The sequence below is a fragment of the Coptis chinensis genome, chromosome 1 (assembly GCF_015680905.1).
Source record: "Coptis chinensis isolate HL-2020 chromosome 1, ASM1568090v1, whole genome shotgun sequence".
NCBI lineage: Eukaryota > Viridiplantae > Streptophyta > Magnoliopsida > Ranunculales > Ranunculaceae > Coptis > Coptis chinensis.
Genome location: NC_141456.1, coordinates 60,502,595 through 60,524,522, shown reverse-complemented (window position 1 = coordinate 60,524,522; position 21,928 = coordinate 60,502,595). Strand labels below are relative to the sequence as shown.

Genomic DNA, 21,928 nt, shown 5'->3' with positions numbered 1-21,928 from the left:
GATCAATTTGGGGCGTGTGCAATTTTATCTTCATGCTTGAGGAAAAAGAGTGCATGCATGTGCTGGAGGCCACGCTTCTGAAATTCAATGGTGTACACATGAGCTACTTCACGGCCAAACACATTTTTCTTCTTGATAAATTTCATTAAAGCTCTTCTCTTCAGTTCAAAAACACGGGCAAGAACATCAGGTCGATCAAATGCATTTTGGTTCTCCAAAAGGGCTTCTTGCACCTCTGGCCAGTGAGGATTAGCCGTCATCGTAAGGAATATATCTGGATGCTTATTGTAACGTGTTATAGCCATCGAGTCTTGAAAGATCTCATACATGTACCTTGGACTTCCAATGAATGATGATGGCAAAATAAACCGTTGACCAACCTGATCAGGATCCGTACCCTCAGCTAAATCTGTCAAACTCATGTACACTTCAGCACGAAGATCCTTTTGGTGGGTATAATGATAGTATAGCCGATTTTGCTCAGTAGAAGCCCAAGCATCACACAAAAACTCCTGAAATAATTTTCCACCACGGAGTATTGCTGAATATTCAATATGACGTTCAAACAAACGATATGCATAGAACACCATTTGAGTCAATCACCTCGAATCGTCGTCATTGACATCATAAAGTTTCATTTCGGTTGACCATCCAAGCTCACCTCGAGGGAAAAACGAAGGATAATGCAGGGGTAGATAAGCGGGATTACATTCATCAATCCGCTTCAGTGCATTGTCTGATCTATAATGAAGAATGATATCCCTTGTGCTTCTGATTTTAGTTCCATCCCCTGGTATAACAACTGCAATTTCATTTGGTGAAGGAAGATTGTATCGCCGTTGGTCAGTAGATGTATTATAATGGAGATAAGCTGCCACGTCATTTTCCTCAGCTGTGCGAGCACTCAATATATCATATGCTTGATGAAATTTTTCAGCAAATCTATTACAATCTGATAGTGTACTCTGAATGATATCTAAAACATCACGTCTCAATTCTGGATTTCGGCGATGACGCACATCAAGGGCACTGGCTGGGTCATAAACATATAGTTGAGCATAAATCGGATCTTTCTCAGGTTCTGGTAGTAATGATCCAATTTGATGGCGTAATTCACCATGAACGGTGAATGGAATAGGACCACTACCGCTGAATATTCGGTCATCCGGTTGACAACCGAGTCTGGTAAATGCATTAGCCAAGTTATACTGACGAAGATGTTGTCTAAATGACCTAGCTTTGGCGTCACTACCATCATATAAATCTTGAATTGCAGGAGGCAATGGACTAAGTAGAGGAAGACTGACTTTTCCTTGTTTGCAACACATCCCGAAAAAGGGTCTTTTGACTGATGTATTTGCTAGCCTTTCATCTTTCCAAAGGAAGAGCTTTTTACAAAATGAGCATTCCACATCCATCTTTCCAAGATAATGACGGACATTGTTGTGCATATTAGCAGGTTCTTCCATATTGACACCAGCTGTAAGAGGCTGAAAATAATCATCCACATCCATTTCGCTTTGGGTGTCACTAACATGTAGGGAAAAAAATCCTAATGAGTTAGGAATGGATTTTTTTTTTTTTACTGAAAACAATGCTATAGAAAACACAATGAAATTCAACTTACATATATGAAGACACTGATACTGGAATATTCTGAAGGTCTGCTTCTAAGTTCTTTCTAGTTCGTTTGTTCATTCTACCACTTATGCGCTCTTTTTCTCTTCTATTGCGTTGGGCTAACTTGCGTCGAGAAGTCTGAAAAGGTGTATAAGCATTGGTCGGACTAACACTAAGATCATCCACTTCCATTTCGTTTTGGGTGTCACTAACATGTAGAAAAAAAAATTCATAATGGGCTAGGAACGGAAATATTTTTGATTGAAAACAATGCTATAGAAAACACACAAAGAAATGAAACTTACATATGGGAAGACATGGACACAGGTATATTTTGAAGGCCTGCTTCTAAGTTCCTTCTTGTTCGATTGCTGCTTCTACCACTTATGAGCTCTTTTTCTCTTCTATTGCGTTGGGCCAACTTGCACCGAGAAGGCTGAGAGAGTGTAAAAACATTGGCCGGACTAACATTAAGAGTGGATTGTGGAGGAGTAACTACAACCTCATTTTGCACAGGAGGTGATTGGACTTGATGGCCTTTATTTCCTTGTTTTTCCAAAACCTGCATTTTATATTTGATAAAACATAACCATCAGAAGGCTGTAAACAACCACCGCCTATAATGAACGTATATATGTTACATACCTTAGCAAGGGTAGCAAGCACATGGTCAATGATCCGTTGTTTATGCTCACGTACTCGAGTTATATAATCCAATTCTCTTTGCTGCATGATGCAATTACATGAAAAGCCGCATAAAAAATTAAATGAGAATGTTGTCAAATTAACAAAAGAGTTTTTCTTTGTTACAAAATTTAAAAGTTTGAAATCATGTAAGAATCAAACATAACCAAACTGTGAAAAAGGAACTTCAAATACCTGAACAGATGCAGTAGGTTCATTGGTAGATTTAAGTGGTGCGTCGACAACAGAAACATCAAATGCACTTGCAGGTGGTGCCTTATCCATGGCTGATAATCAAACATTGATAAGGAAATTGCAGCAAATAAATGGAAGTGGTATACAACTATGACCAGGAATAACTATTAAGGGAGGTTCTGAGTCGTGCAAAATGCAACCATGTCACCAGTACCTCTAATTAGAGTTATCGACTTTTGTATAATTAAAATATAAAGAGTTCCGATCCACTGGAACTTCTACCAAAGCTACACGCATGTACTATACTTTAGTGTGCATAGCAAAAGGGTCTAAAAGCATAAAAGCGGCAAAGAAAGAAAGTGCAAGAATTGAATAATGGCAATGTTCGTCTCGCAAAAGAAACAAAAATAGCATATATATGGGTTTCAATATATTCTATAATGTCTTTCATGAATTAAAAAAACCGGATCTTAAGGAAGTTGTATCCCTTGACAAAATATGCTGCGGTTCAGTTTCAATGGTAACCAACAGTGAAAAAAGAATTGGGTTGATATAGATATCATCAAAAAACGGTATATTTAATTTGAACAGTAAAAGCTGATACCATAAAGTATGAGATTACATGTTAAGTACGACCAAATTATGTTCAAATATTAATCTTTGGCAGGTTCATCAAATAAGGCTATAAGAGAAAGAAGGTAACCTAAACTCAAGTACCTGAACTCGTGAAGTTCCCCAAGTGCAAAGAAAAGTTGGAAATAACGAATGGTATACCAAAAAAAGCAAAGGAAACATAATCCAGCGTCGAGTGTTAAAAAAAAAAAGTGGCTAAATATTGAATTCATAGGTTGCTCCTGCTGAATTGGGGAGAATCCTTCTAACTCATCCCTCTGTTGAAGACGCAGTAGTTGTGGGGTAAGCATCATCATCCCTCAAAGCTGTCACCCTTTTGCCAACTTCTCAATCGATTGGAAAACAAAACCAGGTACTCAATTAATTAACATTAAGAATCTTTCGGATGAGTATTCACGGGAGCAAGCAAAAATATTGAAATTGAATTCTTTGATTGATATAGAGCCGAGCTTATAGGTATATCGGGAATTCTGGTATCACCGGAAAATCCAAAGGGTCATTTGCTTCTCTTGAGAACCTTGACAAAATATGCTGCGGTTCAGTTTCAATGGTAACCAGTTTCAATGGTAACCAACAGTGAAAAAAGAATTGAAATTATGTTCAAATATTAGTCTTTGGCAGGTTCATCAAATAAGGCTATAAGAGAAAGAAGGTAACCTAAACTCAAGTACCTGAACTCGTGAAGTTCCCCAAGTGCAAAGAAAAGTTGGAAATAACGAATGGTATACCAGAAAAAGCAAAGGAAAAAACGTTGAACTTTTGTCTAGAATGAAATTTAGTTGAATTCCAAACCAAATTATTTGTTTGTTTTGAGTGGAGTTTTGGAGGGCTTTTATAATGATACATATGTATACTTTAATTAAATAAGACTAGTGTTCAAATTGTTTTTATCTTTTATAAGATTTGTTGTGATAAATAAAAGGAGGGATAATCGTCCCAAAAATGCTTTCTCCCCGACCGCTTGATATAACAGCATAAAAAAACCAAGCTGCTTTATTACATAGATTAACAAGAATGCCGTAGAAGCTGTCCTAAACAATCACTACTGGTATACATTCAACTATTGAACTAATAAATCAAAACGGACAAATCCTTGTGGACACTGAATAGGGTCAGACCAAGGCACTAGATCACGTGTGTCACTATGAACTCCTTGCAAATAGATTGCCAGAAAGTGTTGCATGGATACGGTGCAGCAGATTTTAAGAGTGAGAATAACCATGTTAATAACTTAATTTCATTGTGATGGCTATGGATGTGCAAGTATCATGTCTCATATTGTTGACCAAGGTTCTTCCTATATGAAGCGTATGAGCACGAGGAAATCACAATCAGAAAGTCACAACGGTAACAAATTAAAGCGAATCCATGCTAAAAGATAGTTGTTTCCATTTCTGAATAGCAGTTAACAGAACATATAATGGAGCAACGACTCATTTCACTTGGATAGGAAAAGGAAAAGGATGTAGCAGCTATAGCTCTTCAAAGAAGTCTCAATGGACGGAGCCTGTTTTTTTGGAGACTGTACAAGATACAAACTAGGGAACAAGATACGCCTGCCAGTCTGTCACTCCATGCAACATAAACGGCTGACCGAAAGATCCACTATGCAGCTGCTCCTGGATCATTGATGACACCCAAGAAATCATCCTTTATGGTACCAATGCAGAACTGCAAGGACATAACAAAATGTCAGATGATAATCAAAAGGATTTAATTATAAAAATTGTGAATATATAATATATAAAACAAACCAAAGGAGAAAGTAACTCCTCAAGGGAGCACTTTCGCCAACAACCATGTTCATGACCACAGATGCTATAGGTAACCAGAGGATCAATGTTTGGTTGGATGGAGTCTAAACGTTACCAACAGTAAAGCTCCATCCTACTGCAATAATTGCCTCCTGGAGCATTTAAACATATGATATATAGTTGGCCTATCAGAGCTTAAAGGAAAACCTCAAAGTTCGCACTTTGCACGGTTAGATCAAAGGAAGTCATATCATGGAACCTAGGATTGCATAACGTTTTAAACTAGTAATGACCCGTCCACTCTCACTTTTATGTGATTATATGGAGACGAATATACCTATGGGTAAGGGATATCTAAAAGTGTGTTCTTTATTCACTTATCACAAAAGTTCACCTGAAACTTGAAAATACGGTGACTGTATAATAAAAAGATCATATTGGGTGTGCGCATTACAGGGAACTCACTAAACCGGATAAGTGCCTGCGGCGTGCAAGATTATTCCACCATAAGATTAAAAGGAACTCACTAAGCCGAATCAGTTCAAGGCACATAGAATATGTATTAAGGAACTCAAGGCACAATCAACATAATTATTATATTATGATTTATGAAACTAATTTTCAACTGTAACCTAGCCGACTTAATTACAGATGGATGGATATCTTAGTTTCACTTCTAAATACGTTGATTTCCATCGCATACACCAAAGTTTGAACTCTGCAAATATTAGAATCAGGCATGTCCATTCGGGTAGCCAAGTCGATCGTATCTATTTTTATAAGGTTACACCATTAGTGAAAAATGACTAACAACAGTACAGCACAATCAAGACAATTCCTAAGCAACACAATGCAATACATTAAACAAAAAACAATACTATATGAAAATATTGAAGAAGTCATCCGACTCTTATGTCACAAGAACTTTGAGTGAAAGTTTAATGGTGAGAAGTCCTTTCTACACAATCAAGAAAATTCCCATCTTGTCCTAATGTGCTTTAAATAGTCTTATAGTCCTTACGGCCGAAAACAGTTTCCAGACTTATAGTTCCATAACTCGCCTCTTAATGTCTTCGGGACATACTACTACTATGCAAAACAAGTAAACACAGCTACAGATCTACATAGATTCAAACAAAAATAATGATGAAATCATAATGTATATGGATAACAACCTTCACTTAATTTATTTTATTGGAACTCTTTTACTGTATCACCAATCCAATACCTAAATGACATGAATAACATAATGAATGTCTAAATAACTAATCTAGTTTCTAAATGGCATGTCAAAAAACAAGTTATAATGATCTAGAGTATTTTCAATAAATTTCTATCATAGGGATCATCATGTAGAGGCGTGTACGAAAGCAATCAAAAATGTAGAGCAGAGGCCATAGGTTCAGCATGCATTGTATAACTCTAAGTAGGTTTGGGCTCATTAGTTGCTATTTCGTGCTAAAAGAAAAAGTATTTGAAGGCATACAATTTCTGTGGCATCGACTCGAGTTCCAATTATCTTCAAACGCACCTCGCTCTCTTTCTGTATCTTAACCTACAATCAGCCCAAAAGATAAACTCGATTGTACGTTGTACACTAAAACGTATTAAACTGTGTAATGATATCAAAAGTAAGACTTACTGATCCATCTGATGTTGTGTAATTAGGAATATCACCATACTGGAACTCCATATCGTCAGGTATCAACTAAAAACCGAAACAAATGGAAACAAAATAAGTATTACACCACATATAGGGTATGCATCATCATGCATACAATCTTTGGTATTTATGTGTATCCCAGTCCTTATATTAAATAGATTCAAGTTTTCATACTTTGCAGGGTAGCCAAGGATGCAGTAAGACTATCTATGCTTGTAGTAGTTTGGGGACTTCGAAAATAATGTTGATAGTCAAGGTGAGTAGCGATGATGATAGGAGAGCGGAATATCCTCAGTAGATAGTCTAACTGTTTTTTTTTTTTGGTTGCCGGACATAACTCATTCTAAACTGCTAAGCTCATCCATTACATGGAAACTAGCAAGCTAGACATCTACCTCTAATCTTGGTTGTCATTTAATACCAAACTTTATAAAATTATAGTTCATAATACTATCTTTCCTTAACATCTTGGACCTTTTAACTATAAACATGTTAAACTATTACAAATGATGAACTCTGTTAAATCACTCACATGATTAGATACAAATATCTGAACTGGTCCAGCTTCAGCGAAAAACCCCATCTGCAAGTATTCAAGATATACACAAAAAAACATACAAACTGAATTTTGACTGAAAATGAAAAAAATAACGAAAGAATGTACCTTATTAACCATGGTAACCACAGCTTCCAAAATCTCCCCTTTAAAAGGTCGAAAAACCACACATTGGTACTTGACAGGGAACGTGACAAACCCTGTTCCATCACGAATTAGCCCTTTCCCAATGCTATCCACACCAGTAATCGCTACCACAAATCCATGCCGACCACTTTAAACACATACATTAAAACAGCTCAGAAAGTTATTCCTTTCCAATAATTACTACGCATCAATTAGGGCATACGGTAATAATAATACCTGCAAGTGCCTTCGACATCTTTCATAAGCTTAGCAACAAGCTTTTCACGCAAATTGGGGCCGAAATGGCGAGGATGCAATTGCATATTTCGTTCCAACACTATGTGGAAGAACATCTTTATACTGATAATATAACCCTGCACAAATCCAATATCAAATTAAAGAATCAATATAATGTTAGAATTTGATGTCGAAAAACTTAGAATACTGGTGTGATCTCATTTAAAACAGGCTTGCCAATCAATATAACACGAGCACTAAAATTAATGAAGTAATTTGTTTTTGTTTTTGTTTTGTTTTGTTTTGTTTGTTTTTGTTTTTTTTTTTTTTTTTTTGTGATTGGCAAGCCTGTTTTAAATGAGATCAGTAACTCTTTGATACTGGCGGGATTCAACCCCCATACCTCTGGCATCATCACCCAAAGGTTTTACCGACTTTGCTAGTCGGCACCTGCAATGAAGTAATTTGTTGCTTATCCATTTATTGTTTTTTAGCAATTTTGTAACTTTTCCTTTTTACTTTAAATAACAATTATACTTCAGCATAGAGCATTCTGAACATTTTAATGTTTCGTCGGTGCAGTGTTTTTATGCCCTTTAAATATGGAGACTAAAGCATACTATAGTGAGACACAGATTCCAAGTGACATTTTGCCCCCCATTACAAAGTCATGGACAAAAGATAGCTACGACTCACAGATGAATCCTTCACCAATAGTAAGCAAACCAATTACTCAACACTTTGTACTATACCTTAACACTTGGAAACTAAAATGACTATGCTTCAATTTCATCCACAAAGACTCGGTGCAAGTTAAAACCGACCATGCGCGAAAAATATAGGTAGTTCATTGGGCCCCCATTCAACAACTTCATGTTAACTATTGTCAGTACCCTCCACTCTCAACCACTCGTGGTAGACCACGTGTCCAGACTACAAGCAAGTCGTGCATACGACTTAAGGTCAGGTCGTCCAAACGACTTAGGAAACGTAACCGCTGCAAGCTAGTCAACAACATCATTAATGAGAGATCATTACTTCGTAACGGAAGGAGTAAAAACAATCATCAAGACAGCGCAAAAGGGGGATCTATGCCTATAAAAAGAGGCATCTTCTCCACTCTCAAGAGGGGGAGGGGGAGAAGGCCAATTCTCCGTCTTCTCGATCAGTTATCTCCATCTCCCATCCAATCAACCAATCAAAAGCTTGAACTACATCCGACTTGATTCGCGTTCACTAAAGAACTCGATACGTAGGCAGCTCAACATAACCGAGTTCAGTCAAACAAATACCACCTCTATATTGGCGCCGTTTGCCGGTTCGTTTTCTTGAGAAAAAACATTCACACTATTTTTTCAAGCACACGAAACTTGGTAAAACCACCATGGAAGAACAGCTCAAAACATTCTTCCATTCAACTATCAATGGCAGCAAGCGAAAAGTCAGCGTTTTAAAAGATAAGTCTACATTCAACTATCCTTCATTTATACTAATCTTTAATCTTTGGATCAGTTCGGATAATCTGTGCACAATTTTATATTGCAAGATATACTTTATACTTACAGATTGATCACTTGTAGTCCATGCAATACCAACCGGAGGGCTGCAACTACCACCATGTCACACGATCCTTTACGGCGAATCGGTGACAATACAAATCTAGGAATCCAGCTTACAGCTCGCTCCTGACCAAGTCAACTAAGGTGTTGGTTCAACCAATCTCAAACAGAAATTTCAGAGCATGCTAATCTATGGACCTATATCAATGAGGAGAAGCGCACACCAGCACAACTCATCACAGAGCTATATCACAACCTCAGCTAGATCTCATGCAAAAACCTCCGCCAGGTCGTCATCAGTCATGTCTTCCATCAACCAGGTCGTCCATCAGATTAGCGCATCATCAGCTCAGGTCGGCCTCAGCTTAGGTCATCAGATCAGCTCATCCTCAGATCTACTCATCCTCAGATCAGGTCGTTCTCAACTCAGGTCATCCTTAGATCAACTCATCCTCTGATCAGCTCATCCTCAAGTCAGGTCTTCGTCAGATCAGGACAAAAACAGAAAAAGATGAATTTGCAAGAGAAAATAGTGGATTTTGATCTCGAAAATGGCCACCACGGTGCGGAGCTCAGTGGTGACAGCGTGCGCGCCACCGAGATTTTTCCGAATTGGGATCACACGCATGATTCTGACAACTGTAGCCAAAGTTATGACCAAAATACCAAAATGCATCCAAACTTACTCCAATTAGCTAAAGATCACGATTAGTTGTTATCTTTGCGCTGATCCACCAACTCATGATACTTTAACTCAATCAATTTGCAATCTGACAACTCAGCAGTCAGCATCATCTGACTCAGATCCTCTTGTATCACTCAGCCAGGTCGTCCTCAGCTCAGGTCATCCTTCATCCTCAATTCAGGTCGTCCTCAAGTCAGGTCAACCTCAGATCAGCTCATCCTCAGCTCAGGTCGTCCTCAGATCAAGTCATTCTCAAGTCAGGTCAGAGCAGGTCTACAACTTGGAAGAAGCAACCAATATTCAAACTATCAGTTCAACTCGAACACAATCAACTGTCGGTTCGGCTTTTGTACCGCGTTGTTGTCATCGGTTCAATCGGAGCTTGGACGAACATCAATATTCCAGGTCATCCTAGACTGACCACACTGTAAAACTTGCGTCGATGATGTCAATCAATATATAAAAAAAAAAAAAAAAACTCGCTTGCCATGGTATTATACCACACACATAAGGTTGCCAACATATCCATCATCAATTGAAATAACAAATCAAAGGGAAGCAATACTTTGTCAAATCAAGGAATAAACAATTCCAAACCGAGAAGTATCTAAGTGTTCCCAAATCAGATATAACAATTTAAAGCACGCAGTTCCCTCCTCGACAATTTGCATATACTACAAACCAGTGAATCGCTTGAATTGCAAAATGGAAACTCACTCCCTTCCAGTTTATTGCAAGCCAATCAAGCTAGGGGGCTAGCCATAGCCATTTTTGAACTGGGACAAGTTATTGCTATCTAAACATGTCAATCAAGCTCTAATACTGGGGCTAAACAACATTAACACCCACAAAGGGCTGCTTTTACTACGAATTGGGGGTTAGTTACAGCCATCTCCGACTTGGTCGCTCAAAGCTCCAAAACTGGGCTTAACAACATATAGTCAATTCAAGACTAACAACCATAGTGACACCCCCAAAAAGTTAAGTATCAACAAAAACGCCCGCAAAAGGCATACAAATCAACTTAACACCAACGCCAGGATTAAACTTGATTACAACTCAAAAGGCTAGCTATCAACCATAGTAATGTCCAAAAATACTAGCTATCAACAAAAACGCCCCTAAAAGGCATACAAATCAACTTAACACCAACGCCTGGGTTAAGTTTGATTACCACTCAAAAGTTAATTATCAGTCAAATCCAATCCACAGTACCCCCAAAAAGACCACAAATCAACTTAAGGTCTTTGATAGGGTTAAGTTTGATTCAACTGTAATTACCACTCAAAAGTTAATTATCAGTCAAATTCAATCAAAGGTGCTCCCAAAAGGCCCACAAATCAACTTAGCGCTTACACAAGGGTTAAGTTCGATTCAACTGTAATTACCACTCAAAGGCTAATTATCAGTCAAATCCAATCTACGAACTACGATCTAGACCTAGCACATTAACCCACAATAAAGCTTTAAACAACAAACGACATCCAGCTTACAAACACAGAAAATTCAATTCGCAACAATCTCCATTTTCAACCAAGTAAGACACGCGGTCTCCTTTATTATCTTTTTTTACACCACTATTCTACAAACAGTGATATAAAGAAAAGGGGCTGTGTCAGTACCCTCCACTCTCAACCACTCGTGGCAAACCACGTGTCCAAACTACAAGCAGGTCGTACATACGACCTAAGGTCAGGTCGTCCAAATGACCAAGGAAACGTAACCATTGCAAACTAGTCAATAGCATAATGAGAGATCATTACTTCGTAATGGAAGGAGTAAAAACAATCATCAAGACAACGCAAATGGGGGATCTACGCCTATAAAAGGAGGCGTCTTCTCCATTCTCAAGAGAGGGGGAGGGAGAGAAAGCTATCTTCTCGATCATCTATCTCCATCTCCCATCCAATCAACCAATCAAAAGGTTGAACTACGTCCGACTTGATTACTTGATTACTTGATTTGAGTTCACTAAAGAACTCAATACGTATGTAGGCAGCTCGACATAACCGAGTTCAGTCGAACAAATACCACCTCTACAACTACAAAGGCCTGAGTTATCACTAACACGATAACATGCAGATAAACAGATTCACTAACATGATATTGTAAATGGTTGAAGAAGTTCATATAAAAATGCAGACGTTGAAAAATTAACTCTAAGTCATTGGAACTCTTAATCTACAAGTGTGCTCGGTAATAAAGTAGAACAAAAAAATGGCCCATTGGAAGAAAAAATAATAATAAGAATAATATCATTACTATTTGTTGTAGCTGAACTAGCCAAATATCAATGAGCAGCAGCAATAGAGAAGGTAGAAAGTAACATCAGCGCGCGAAACTACTTGATCCAATCTTCTACGGAGAGAGAGGACGAGCCTTTATTTGGTGGGGGGTGAAAAGTTAAAAAAGAGTTCTTTTTTATGTAATGGGTTCGGCACTCGTGGGTCGGGTTTGAGTTTGTGACCCACCCATTCATTCATTACCATCATCATGCCCTAAAGTCCTAAACCCTCTCTCTCTCAGTAAGTAGCATTTATTTGTATTTTGTGTATTTCCCAGGGGGATTTTGAGTCTAATTTTAAACAAAAACCATGTTGGCTGCATCAAAGAATATCATTACTCACTTAAGTTTAAGAACAACAACATCAGCAGCAGCAAGTACAAGTATATTTTTCCATTTGAGAAGAAGAAGATTTAGTGGTGGGGAGTCATTAATACTTGAAGACGATTACGATGGATCAAATGTTATTAAAGCAGCCAAGCCAGGTATAATGACACCCAAGTCCAGGAGAACTGGTGTTATTGCTGTTAAATGTGGTATGACTGCACTTTGGGATAAATGGGGTGCTCGAATTCCCATTACGGTTCTTTGGGTCGACGATAATATCGTTACCCAGACTAAAACTCTTGATAAAGAAGTCACCACTGCGTTACAGGTTGATTGTTTACTTTCTTGTTTCTTCTTGTTACTTGTTACGTTAGATTGTTTACTTACGTTTATGGTTATGGTGTTAGTTAGATTGGTTGCGGACAGAAGAAGGAGAAGCATTTGACCAAGCCTGAAGTTGGCCATTTTCGATCTCAAGGTGTTCCTATGAAGAGGAAACTCAGAGAGTTTCCAGTCACTGAGGATGCACTTCTTCCTGTTGGTACGCCTATTACTGTTCGCCATTTTGTTCCTGGTCAATATGTTGATGTTACGGGAATTTCAAAAGGGAAAGGTTTTCAGGTAAACAAACAATTTCTTTCCATTCAACTTAGGTAAACATGTATGCTAAATACGTATAGTAAAGAAATTAAAAACAGCATTATCTTTTGGCTTGGAGTACTTGATGGTCCTGCAAGATGAGCAAAATGTTAGGAGGGCCAAGTACATACCAGATTAGTGATGGCCCTTGCCCCTCTGTCACTCAACTCAGATTTGAACAGAGAAACAGAATATTATTCTCAAGCAAGAAGGGGCAGAGATAGTAGATTGTATGCTCTTAACTTGTAGGAATTTTTCTCCTTAGGGACCCCCATATGGTCTTCCTATTCTGAAATATAAGGATCACCTCTGAATCAGAAGTTATCTCCATGGAGTCTAGTGTGATCTGGGTTCAAATTAGAACCAAGGCTTCTATTTTCGAAGGGAGTATGCTTAGGGACAACTGATTGAAAACCCTTACAGGCGGAGGCCTTCTAAAGTCTAAACTGAATAACTGATAAGGAAGTGATGATTTAGATCCAAACCAGTTGTAGAGCTGGCTCGAGCAGTTCCAAGAATAATTAAGTAAACAATTGAATAATTAAGTAAACATGTGGAGTAGTTACCTTCTTGTCCGCTCCACCTATCAGATTACTACTTCTGATGTGTTCCATTTCTGCCACAGGTTCCTTGGGTCATGGGCAGATACACTCCCAGAGGTCTTATAAATTAGTTGGATATGAATTTCCACTGTGTCTCGTACTGCCACCTCGCATAATCTCCCACCATATAAGCCAGATATACTAAAAACTAGGAACTTCCCCGAAGTTTTCGCTCTAGCAACTGTATCATCTTGCTATGGAAGCTTTAGTAATCGTGTTTCTGTATGTAACATTGGATGACCCGTGGCCGTGAGGGGCTTGTAGTTATGCTTTGGTTATTAAAACACCCTGCCTCTTGTCTTGGGTTGCTTAAAATATTTAGGAGATTTATCTATATAAAGTGATAATTTGCACTCATTTCTTTTCTTTGTGGAGGACACTGTATAATAAATTTTCCAGTAGTGTGACATGAAGCAGTCCTCTCATATTAATTGTCTTACTTTTTACTACTTGCTGTTTACTTCTCATTATTCTGCTACCAGTTTCGGAAGGTTTCAGGTTTGGCTTGCATAGATGCTGAGTTGTTGATCTATTTGTTCTAATTAAGTAAGACGATTTAATCTAATCTTCCCCTGTCAACTTCTTTAACAGGGTGGCATGAAAAGATGGGGTTTTAGGGGAATGCCTGCATCACACGGTGCATCATTATCACATCGAAGTATTGGATCTACTGGTCAAAGAGATGCTCCTGGGAGGGTATATTTTCATTGTTTTTTACGTAGCATGCTGTCTTTTCTGATTAGTGGTTTCTGTTGTTTAGCAACTTGTTTCCTTGATATTAGTTGTCTCCCTCAAGTGATAAAATATTATGCATGTTATAGGATAAAGGCACATAGCTGAATTGGCCAACCCCTTCCAGTTTATAGCTCTTAATTTTTTCATCGTTTTCCAATTCTTCAAAGTCAACTAGAAAAGATGGTACTTAGATGGTGTTTGGTGGACTAACTGTGCTCTGGTCTTCGTATTACGAATTGATGATGATCACGATATACATGTAGTATATAGCTCAGATTGGTTATTATTCAAATTTCATCGTTTAACTTGACACAAAATCCATAATTAAAACAATGCTTGTGACTTGGAATGAACCTTTCAGCCCTTTCTGGATGGAGGAAAGAAATGATGCTTATTTCCTCCAGATATGTATATGTTTAACATTTTACTGGTTTCGTCAATTTCTCCAGATCACTGTGCTTTATCCAAAAGGTATTGTGCTCAAGACCATTCAGTATATAATTTCTAGATGAAATAAGCAAATGACCTGTGTTTGGTTTTTGGATAGAGAAATGTGTTATTGCAAAAATTCAGAAGAGAAGGAAAACGACTTATCATAAACAAGGAGCGTGAAAAATTAAAGACGACTATTTCTTCCCGAGCTAAAGCATTACTCCTTTTTATATTTATTTTTTAGGCTCACAACATTGTTTGTAGTGGCAAATCGGGTTCTTAAATGAGATAAATAAGAATCCCTCCAAAATGTCTCAAGTATAGGTGCATCATAGAGATCTTATCCCAGTTCATATTGATTCTATCTGTAATCTGGACCATCTTCACCACTGTTTTTGGAAGTCAAAAGAAAACCTCTTAAGAGTTGCTTGTTTAATTGAAAGCTGAGGAGATTTTAACATAGTTTTAAGAGCTGCGGAGAAGAAGGGTGGGAGGGGCTCTTAGTTGCCTGCAGCAACAACTTTTAGTAATTGGGTGGATACATGTGATATTATTGAAGTGCCTGGCACAGGTCTCAAACATACTTGGTGTAACCACCAAATGGGAGAAAGAAAAGTTTTTAGTAAAATAGATATAATCTCTTAGAACCAAATGTGATGTTAGAAATTCTATGTTTGGAGATATAGAGTACATTAAAGATTGCAATCAGATAATGCTCCCCTAGCAGGTGGCTGTTGGGACATCTCCAAGCCAATGAATGGTCCATTAAATTTAATGCTGCCTGGCTACTGTGTGAGGACTTCTTTAGGACAACGAGAACTAGTTGGTTGTTACCAATGAGAGGTGCACAAATTTTCAGGTTCCAACAAAAGCTATATTGGCTGAAAAAGGTTCTAAAAAGTTGGAATAAGCAAGTGTTTGGAGATCTGGAAAGAAATGTGAAGGAAGCTGGAAAAGAACTCTTGAATTGGAAATTGCTTGCTGAAGAAGATGTTGAGAATGACTACACTAATTTGCTGGTTACTCAAAAACAGGAGTTACTTAACCGGGCCATGAACCGGGGGGATGCCTTTTGACAATAGAAGAGCGGGTCTAAGCGGGTACATGGTGGAGAGAGGAACAGTAGTTACTTTTTTTTTTATCGGCATGTCCTCTGTAAGGTAATAGGTAGCCAGAGAGCTATTGTAGAGATTAAGAAGGAAGATTTCAATCAGTTAATCACTGATCAGGAGGAAATCAAGCAATCACATATTGTCTCATATTCAAAGAAAGTTTAGGTACCAGGAGGTATTTATTGACTTTAAGGCTATAGAAATGGTTCCATAGATAATAAAATGCTAACTGAGATATCAAAAACGAGGAGATTGTTGCTGCTGTTTTTCATTTAAATCCTGATAATCCACCCGGGCCGGATGGCTGCCATGTTGGTTTTTATCAAAGATACTAGCCAATCAGTATGAGGGATGCACGTTTAATAGTTAAGTCCTTTTTTTTGGTGATGCGGCGTTGCTTAATGGGGTTAATGCTTAATTTTTAGCACTAAATCCCAAGGAAGAAAATGCTGAAAGGATTACTCAGTATAGAGGCCTATCTATATGCACGAATCATTTTTTTTCTAAACAACGATGTGGTTTTATAAATGGGAGACCAACTCAAACCTGTATATCTTTGGCATTAGAGATTGTGAATGAGCTGACAGTCAAGAGACATGGAGGGAATTTGGGCATGAAGGTTGATATTGCACAAGCATACGACACACTCTCTTGGGACTTCTTGCTAAAAGTCCTAAAACAGATTGGGCTTAATTTAAGTGGTGCTCTTGGGTGTTGAGCAGCTTTTTTGATATGACATCTGGTACTTTCTCAGATAAGTACGTAGGCGTCTCCTTAGTGCAAGGTAGAGTAAAGAAAACACACTTCTCCTCCTGTCTTATTGATAAGATCAGAGAAAGAGCTGAAGGTTGTGCTTGGTCGTTGTTATCACCCCAAGGAAAGATCAGCCTAGCTAAATCTGTCCTAGCAAGCATTCCAATTCATAATATGACTCTGTATAAATGGCTTGCTGCCATCATTAAACAAGGAGCGAAAATTCTAAGGGACTTTATATGGACTCGAAATCCTGCTATTAGAAAAGTGGTGACTGTTACTTGGGCCAATACTTGTAAGCCTATTGAAGAAAAGGGAATAGGGTTAAGAAGATTGAAGTAGGTGAACCAATCCGTACTGATGAAGATGGCTTGGTCTTTTCTGAATGGAGAGGATCAGCTCTCATGCTTTTCAAGAAGCAAGTATAGAATGAGATGTGGTGATTTAGTTCAGTATCATAAAAAACCATCTATTTGGAATGTCATTAAAACTGGTCTATAAAACTCTTAGTACCTCATACAAGTTGGGTGTCAACTCAGGCCAGTATATTGACCCGTGGAGAGTTAGTTGGTGCAGTGACTCTATCCAGAGTAGGTTGCACTTATCTGATGTTGATATAAGGGGGTATAGAGCCAAGCTAGCTGATCTTTATGTTTATCAAGAGTTGCAAATTGGACCTGACATGGAGCATGTGTTGCAACTTACTGAAATTGGTAATGGTCATATGCCTGTTTTGAGGTGTGATGCAGAGGACTCTATGGTGTGGAAGCCTTTCAAAAAGGGTATGCCACTGTGGTAGGGGCTTGGGAACACTAAGGAAGAAGAACAAGTGTGTTTGGTGGTTAGTTTGGAATGCAGCAGTGTGTGCACCCTAGGTTATCAGGTCTTGCATGGAAGATATGTCATGGTAAGGTGTGAGTTGATCTAGTGGTTCAAATATAAGGAGTCTCCCTCGCATCTAGATAAAACTTATGTGGATTGCAGGAAGAGAGTCTTGCGCATCTCATTTGGGACTGTACCGTAATTAATGAAATTTGGAGCTTGCTTACTGAAACTTTTTAACTTCAGATATAACTTTGTGGATCTGCTTCATGCTAAGGACAAAGCTAGATGCTCAAGCTCTTTTATCAAGGAGTTATGGTTTGTTGGAACTGTGGCAACAAAGGGGGAACTGTGGAAGGGTCGAAACAAGGGTGCATGAAGATAAAAGATTTTTTACAGCTAAAAGCAGGCAAGCTTTAGAAGATGGTTACAGTATGGCCGTATGGGGAATGCCTAGCTAAGGGCAACTCATACAACAGGTCAGAGGATAGTGTGGTGCTTGCAAAGTTAAAACATGAAGATAAGATCACCAACATCTAAATGCATCAGAGTAAAAATGGATACTCCCAAGAGCACCGTATATCAAGATGAATAGTGATGGGGTCTGTAAGGGATACGAGTTGTCTTTGGGGATCACAATTGACATGTATCAGGAGCTTCAAGCAAGGGACTAGCTAATACAAATGCATACGTGGCTGGGCAATGTTAAAGGGGCTCAGTGGGTGGCTAGGCAAGGATGGTCAATCTTTGGATTGAGGTGGACTCAACAGCAGCTGTTCAGAGCTTTGTAAATAATGATATACTATGGAGGTTGAGAAGTAGGTGGACTCAAATACTCTCTTCACTAAATCATGTTACAATAATCTCAACATGGAGGGAAGTGAACTTTTCAGCAGTATGATGGCTAACTAGGAGCTGGCAACTTGGAGGTTTATCTTAGCCAGCCTCTACTTCAGATTTAGATTTAAACACCTGTAGGTGTTTGTACCCAGGTCATACTTGACCTGTTTTCCTTTTTCTTTTATTTTCTTTGCATCTTTATATTCTTCATCAATAGATTGGCTACTTACCCGGGGAAAAAAATTACCTTTTAAAAGATTCAAGAATAGAAAAATAAAAAGTACATTGTATTTCATATATTCCTGGTTATTTTGGAGTTTGGGAGCTAAAGTGATGATGTACATATGTAGTTTATTCGTGAAACGTGAATATGGGCCTAGAAGTAGTAAATATTTATTGTGCATTACATGACTAAATTGATTATGACCCACCTAAGTTGGTATTTTGGTGTGTGATAAGGAACAGTTTCTATTTCTTCAAAATTTAGGTATTTGCTGTTGGGGTGTGGTCGTGACATATTGTTTCTTATGCAGGTATTTAAAGGGAAAAAAATGCCTGGGCGCATGGGTGGGAAGCAAATTACAGTGAAAAATGTGTGGGTTTACAAAATCGATCCTGGGAGGAACCTGATGTGGGTCAGAGGCCAGGTATGACCATCTCAATATGTTTTGTTAAAACACTGTTGGACTTGTCTGAATACCAGGGAGGAGCCCAACACTAGAATCGCTTTGCTGAATAGAGGGGAAACCACTAATCTAAAGTCGATTCAGCACCGTACGGTATACCATTTTGCTGACTGCTTATTTCTGGTTGAAAGAAGAAAACTCAATCAGCATTCAGCAATATTTTAGAGGACCACTACTCATTCAGCATTCAACAGTTGAAATGATACCACCTAAGACCGGCCAGAGTTTGCTAAAAGCATCCCATGGTCATGACTATTAGGATATTCAGTTTTTCTTCTAGAGGAGTCCTCTTTTGGTAGTTCTTCAAATAAAACTAATACTGCATGGTTCTACCCTCGTGTGCACGCAGTGTTCTAAAAAACGCTAGGCGGTAGTCGGGCGGTGGGAGAGCGCCTAGCGCCTAGGTCTTCTAGGCAGCGCCTAGATGGGCTAGGCGCTAGGCGGGTATTTTTTAAAATTAATCTTATAATATATATAGCAATACACACCTATACTACAATAAATGAAGAAAATCATTTACCATAACTCAAAAAATAAACACAAACAAAGATACTTATTACAAAAATGCATAATAGTTTAAGAAAATCGACTTCATATAAAAACATATTCTTTCTTATAGTGACATATAATTTACATTGAACTTTAGTCTTTTAAACTCATTCAAATCTAAAGCCTACATGGGTCTTTAATTTTCAACATTTAATCAATTCAAAAAAAAAAAAAAAAAAAAAAAAACTTGAGTGGACCGCCTAGAGGCCGCCTAGCCCGCCTAATCGGTCCGCCTAGACCCGCCTAATCAGTCCACTGATTTTTTAAACGACTTGGGCCTAGGCGAGTCGGTTGGGCACTGCCTAGCGCCTAGACACCGCCTAGGCGGCCGCCTAGACCGATTTTTAGAACAGTGTGTGCACGCTTTTGTGCACTTTAGGGCAGGTAGATACTGGCACTCCATGTCATACTAGAACATTATATTCTTAGATAATGTTCATAAACTTTTGTGTTCATAAACTTTACAGGTTCCAGGAGCTGAGGGAAATTTTGTGTTCATAAAAGACGCTGTTTACAAAAAACCTGATCATTCAATCCTTCCTTTTCCAACCTATTTAAGCGCACCAGATGGGGAAACTGCTGAATTAGAACCTTTAGTTGCCGACCTCGGGGAGCTGGATCCATTCATGGCTGCTGATTGAACAAATAATAGGTGAATTATCACAGTAGCTGTGCTTTCTTCTTCTTTGGTGCTAAAGTAACTTGGTGATACTCAGTTGTAGGCTGACGATCTTGGAACCAGCTGAGAAATGTTGGTAGTTCCATTCTCAATTTTTGTGATTTGAAATGCTCAGGGATGTGTTTTTTTTTTTTGTTCTCTTTGTTTTGGGTTGGTCCAGGCAAGTTTTGGAATTAATCCCTATCGAAACATTTGGCGCTTAAAAGTCATAGAATTTCTGGTGAATAATTAATTAAATAGGAAATGTTATGCTGCATGGATTACACAGATCAAATTATGTTTGAAGGTGGTGAACAATTCCCCTTGTATTTTCAGCTTCTATGATTTATTTTTCATGAAGGGAAAAACTTCCTAGTACTGCAGCCATTGTAAAGGGGAGAGGCATATTGATGAATGTAGAGTGAATTACATTAAGAACGATGTGTGCCATCAACGCATATGTTGAGTTCATAGAGAATAACCAGAAAAAGAAAAGAAAAAAAAGTGATAAATGGAGAATGAAATTTGGTTAGGTTGTGGATGAACTCGGACTGGCCCAAACCTCGATTTGAGTTTGATCCGAAAAGACTTTTTGAATTTGAAGCCCGTTACTGATTTGGTCCTAAAGAATTGCTTGTGTTATTGTGTGTAATATTCTAATTTCAAAACCCCCTTCATTACTCTCCTTGAAGGAGGATCTAAACCCATATGCACTGCCTCGATACCTTTTTTAGGTATTACTCCAACAAAAGAATCTAATGGATGTTGCGAATTAATGCAAGTAAAATGCACATGGACTCCTTAGATTTTGTATACTTTGACTTAAATCTATAGTTAGGCACTTAGGCCATTTAAAACCAGGGCTGTTCCTGAGATTTCAATGGCCCTGTGCAAACGGTGAAATGTGGCCCTCTTCCATCAACACCAAATTTCTTTCAAAACCTTGTGGTTATTTAAGAATGAATTTATCAAGGGATATTTTTTGTTATTTAGTTAGTTTTACAAGCCTTTTCCTCTTTTTGCGCTTTTCTTTTCCACATTAATACTTTCTAAGAAGCATTTTTTTTTAAAATGAAGTTATATAAGGATTGAGTTGGAATAATAGAACCTAATATGCTTCAATAAATAAAGATAGTGATCTGGTTGATGAGAGAAGAATGAGTGATCACTGTGTCCTTATTGCTAATTGAGCTAAGAGAGCCGTTCAAGCTATTATTGCTTCTAGTCGTTGAGACTATGGCGAAAAAAAATGTAGTCATTGAGATACTAACTGTTATAAACTATGGATTTATTTTTATCAAAATAAATAAATAATAATAACTATGGAGTTATGGAGGGGACTTATCTCATTTATTTATTCTTCTGACATAGTGGCCTAGTGAGTCACATTATGGGTCTCCGATATTTATTGTATTGTTCACTTTGTTTTGGGTAGGTTCAAAATATTAGGCTTTTTGGCAATAAAACTAAACATATTTTGGGCCCTGCACATCATGGGGCCCTGTGCCATCGCCCACAATGCACCTGGTCAGGGCCGGGCCTGTTTAAAACTAGAGTACCAGAGCCATCTCTCTTCTCTCTGTTGATGGTGCAATAAGAATGAGAAAAATGAAGAAAACGGTGTATGGTCATTGCTTATGTGGTTGCCACTAGAACTATTTAATCTTAGTCCATCGAGTATTTGCTGCCCTAACCAAGGACCAAAATATCGAATTCGATAAATATCCATTTTTTTTACCAGTCAAAATTTTATTTTGTATGTTGATATATAAAAAAT

General features: G+C 38.1%; 3 protein-coding genes across 5 annotated transcripts; 1 reads left to right on the top strand and 2 right to left on the bottom strand.

Moving 5' to 3' along the window:
* Window positions 1-2: 2 nt before the first annotated feature.
* Window positions 3-590, bottom strand: LOC147524778 (uncharacterized). The gene has a single exon (XM_086576404.1). It carries the CDS (start codon window positions 588-590, stop codon window positions 3-5), a length of 588 nt encoding a protein of 195 aa, XP_086432530.1.
* A 3,893-nt stretch (window positions 591-4,483) lies between these two features.
* On the bottom strand, window positions 4,484-13,671 carry LOC147524777 (DNA-directed RNA polymerase II subunit RPB7-like). 3 transcript variants are annotated; one of them, XM_086604290.1, is made up of 7 exons: window positions 11,975-12,099; window positions 7,469-7,605; window positions 7,214-7,379; window positions 7,082-7,132; window positions 6,529-6,594; window positions 6,373-6,441; window positions 4,484-4,803 (listed from the first exon to the last, which is right to left on the bottom strand). In XM_086604290.1, the coding sequence occupies exons 2-7, from the start codon at window positions 7,582-7,584 to the stop codon at window positions 4,738-4,740; spliced, it is 534 nt and encodes a 177-aa protein (XP_086460416.1). In that variant the 5' UTR covers window positions 7,585-7,605; window positions 11,975-12,099; the 3' UTR covers window positions 4,484-4,737. The 3 variants fall into 3 exon arrangements, with proteins under 3 accessions (XP_086460416.1, XP_086460406.1, XP_086460413.1); XM_086604280.1 differs by lacking the exon at window positions 11,975-12,099 and adding an exon at window positions 13,529-13,671 and having other exon boundaries at window positions 4,603-4,803; XM_086604287.1 differs by having other exon boundaries at window positions 4,603-4,803; window positions 7,469-7,608; window positions 11,990-12,103.
* RPL3P (ribosomal protein L3 plastid) lies at window positions 12,131-20,428 on the top strand. Its single transcript, XM_086604276.1, has 5 exons — window positions 12,131-12,651; window positions 12,735-12,944; window positions 14,156-14,260; window positions 18,792-18,905; window positions 19,961-20,428. The coding sequence occupies exons 1-5, from the start codon at window positions 12,307-12,309 to the stop codon at window positions 20,132-20,134; spliced, it is 948 nt and encodes a 315-aa protein (XP_086460402.1). The 5' UTR covers window positions 12,131-12,306; the 3' UTR covers window positions 20,135-20,428.
* Window positions 20,429-21,928: the final 1,500 nt, after the last annotated feature.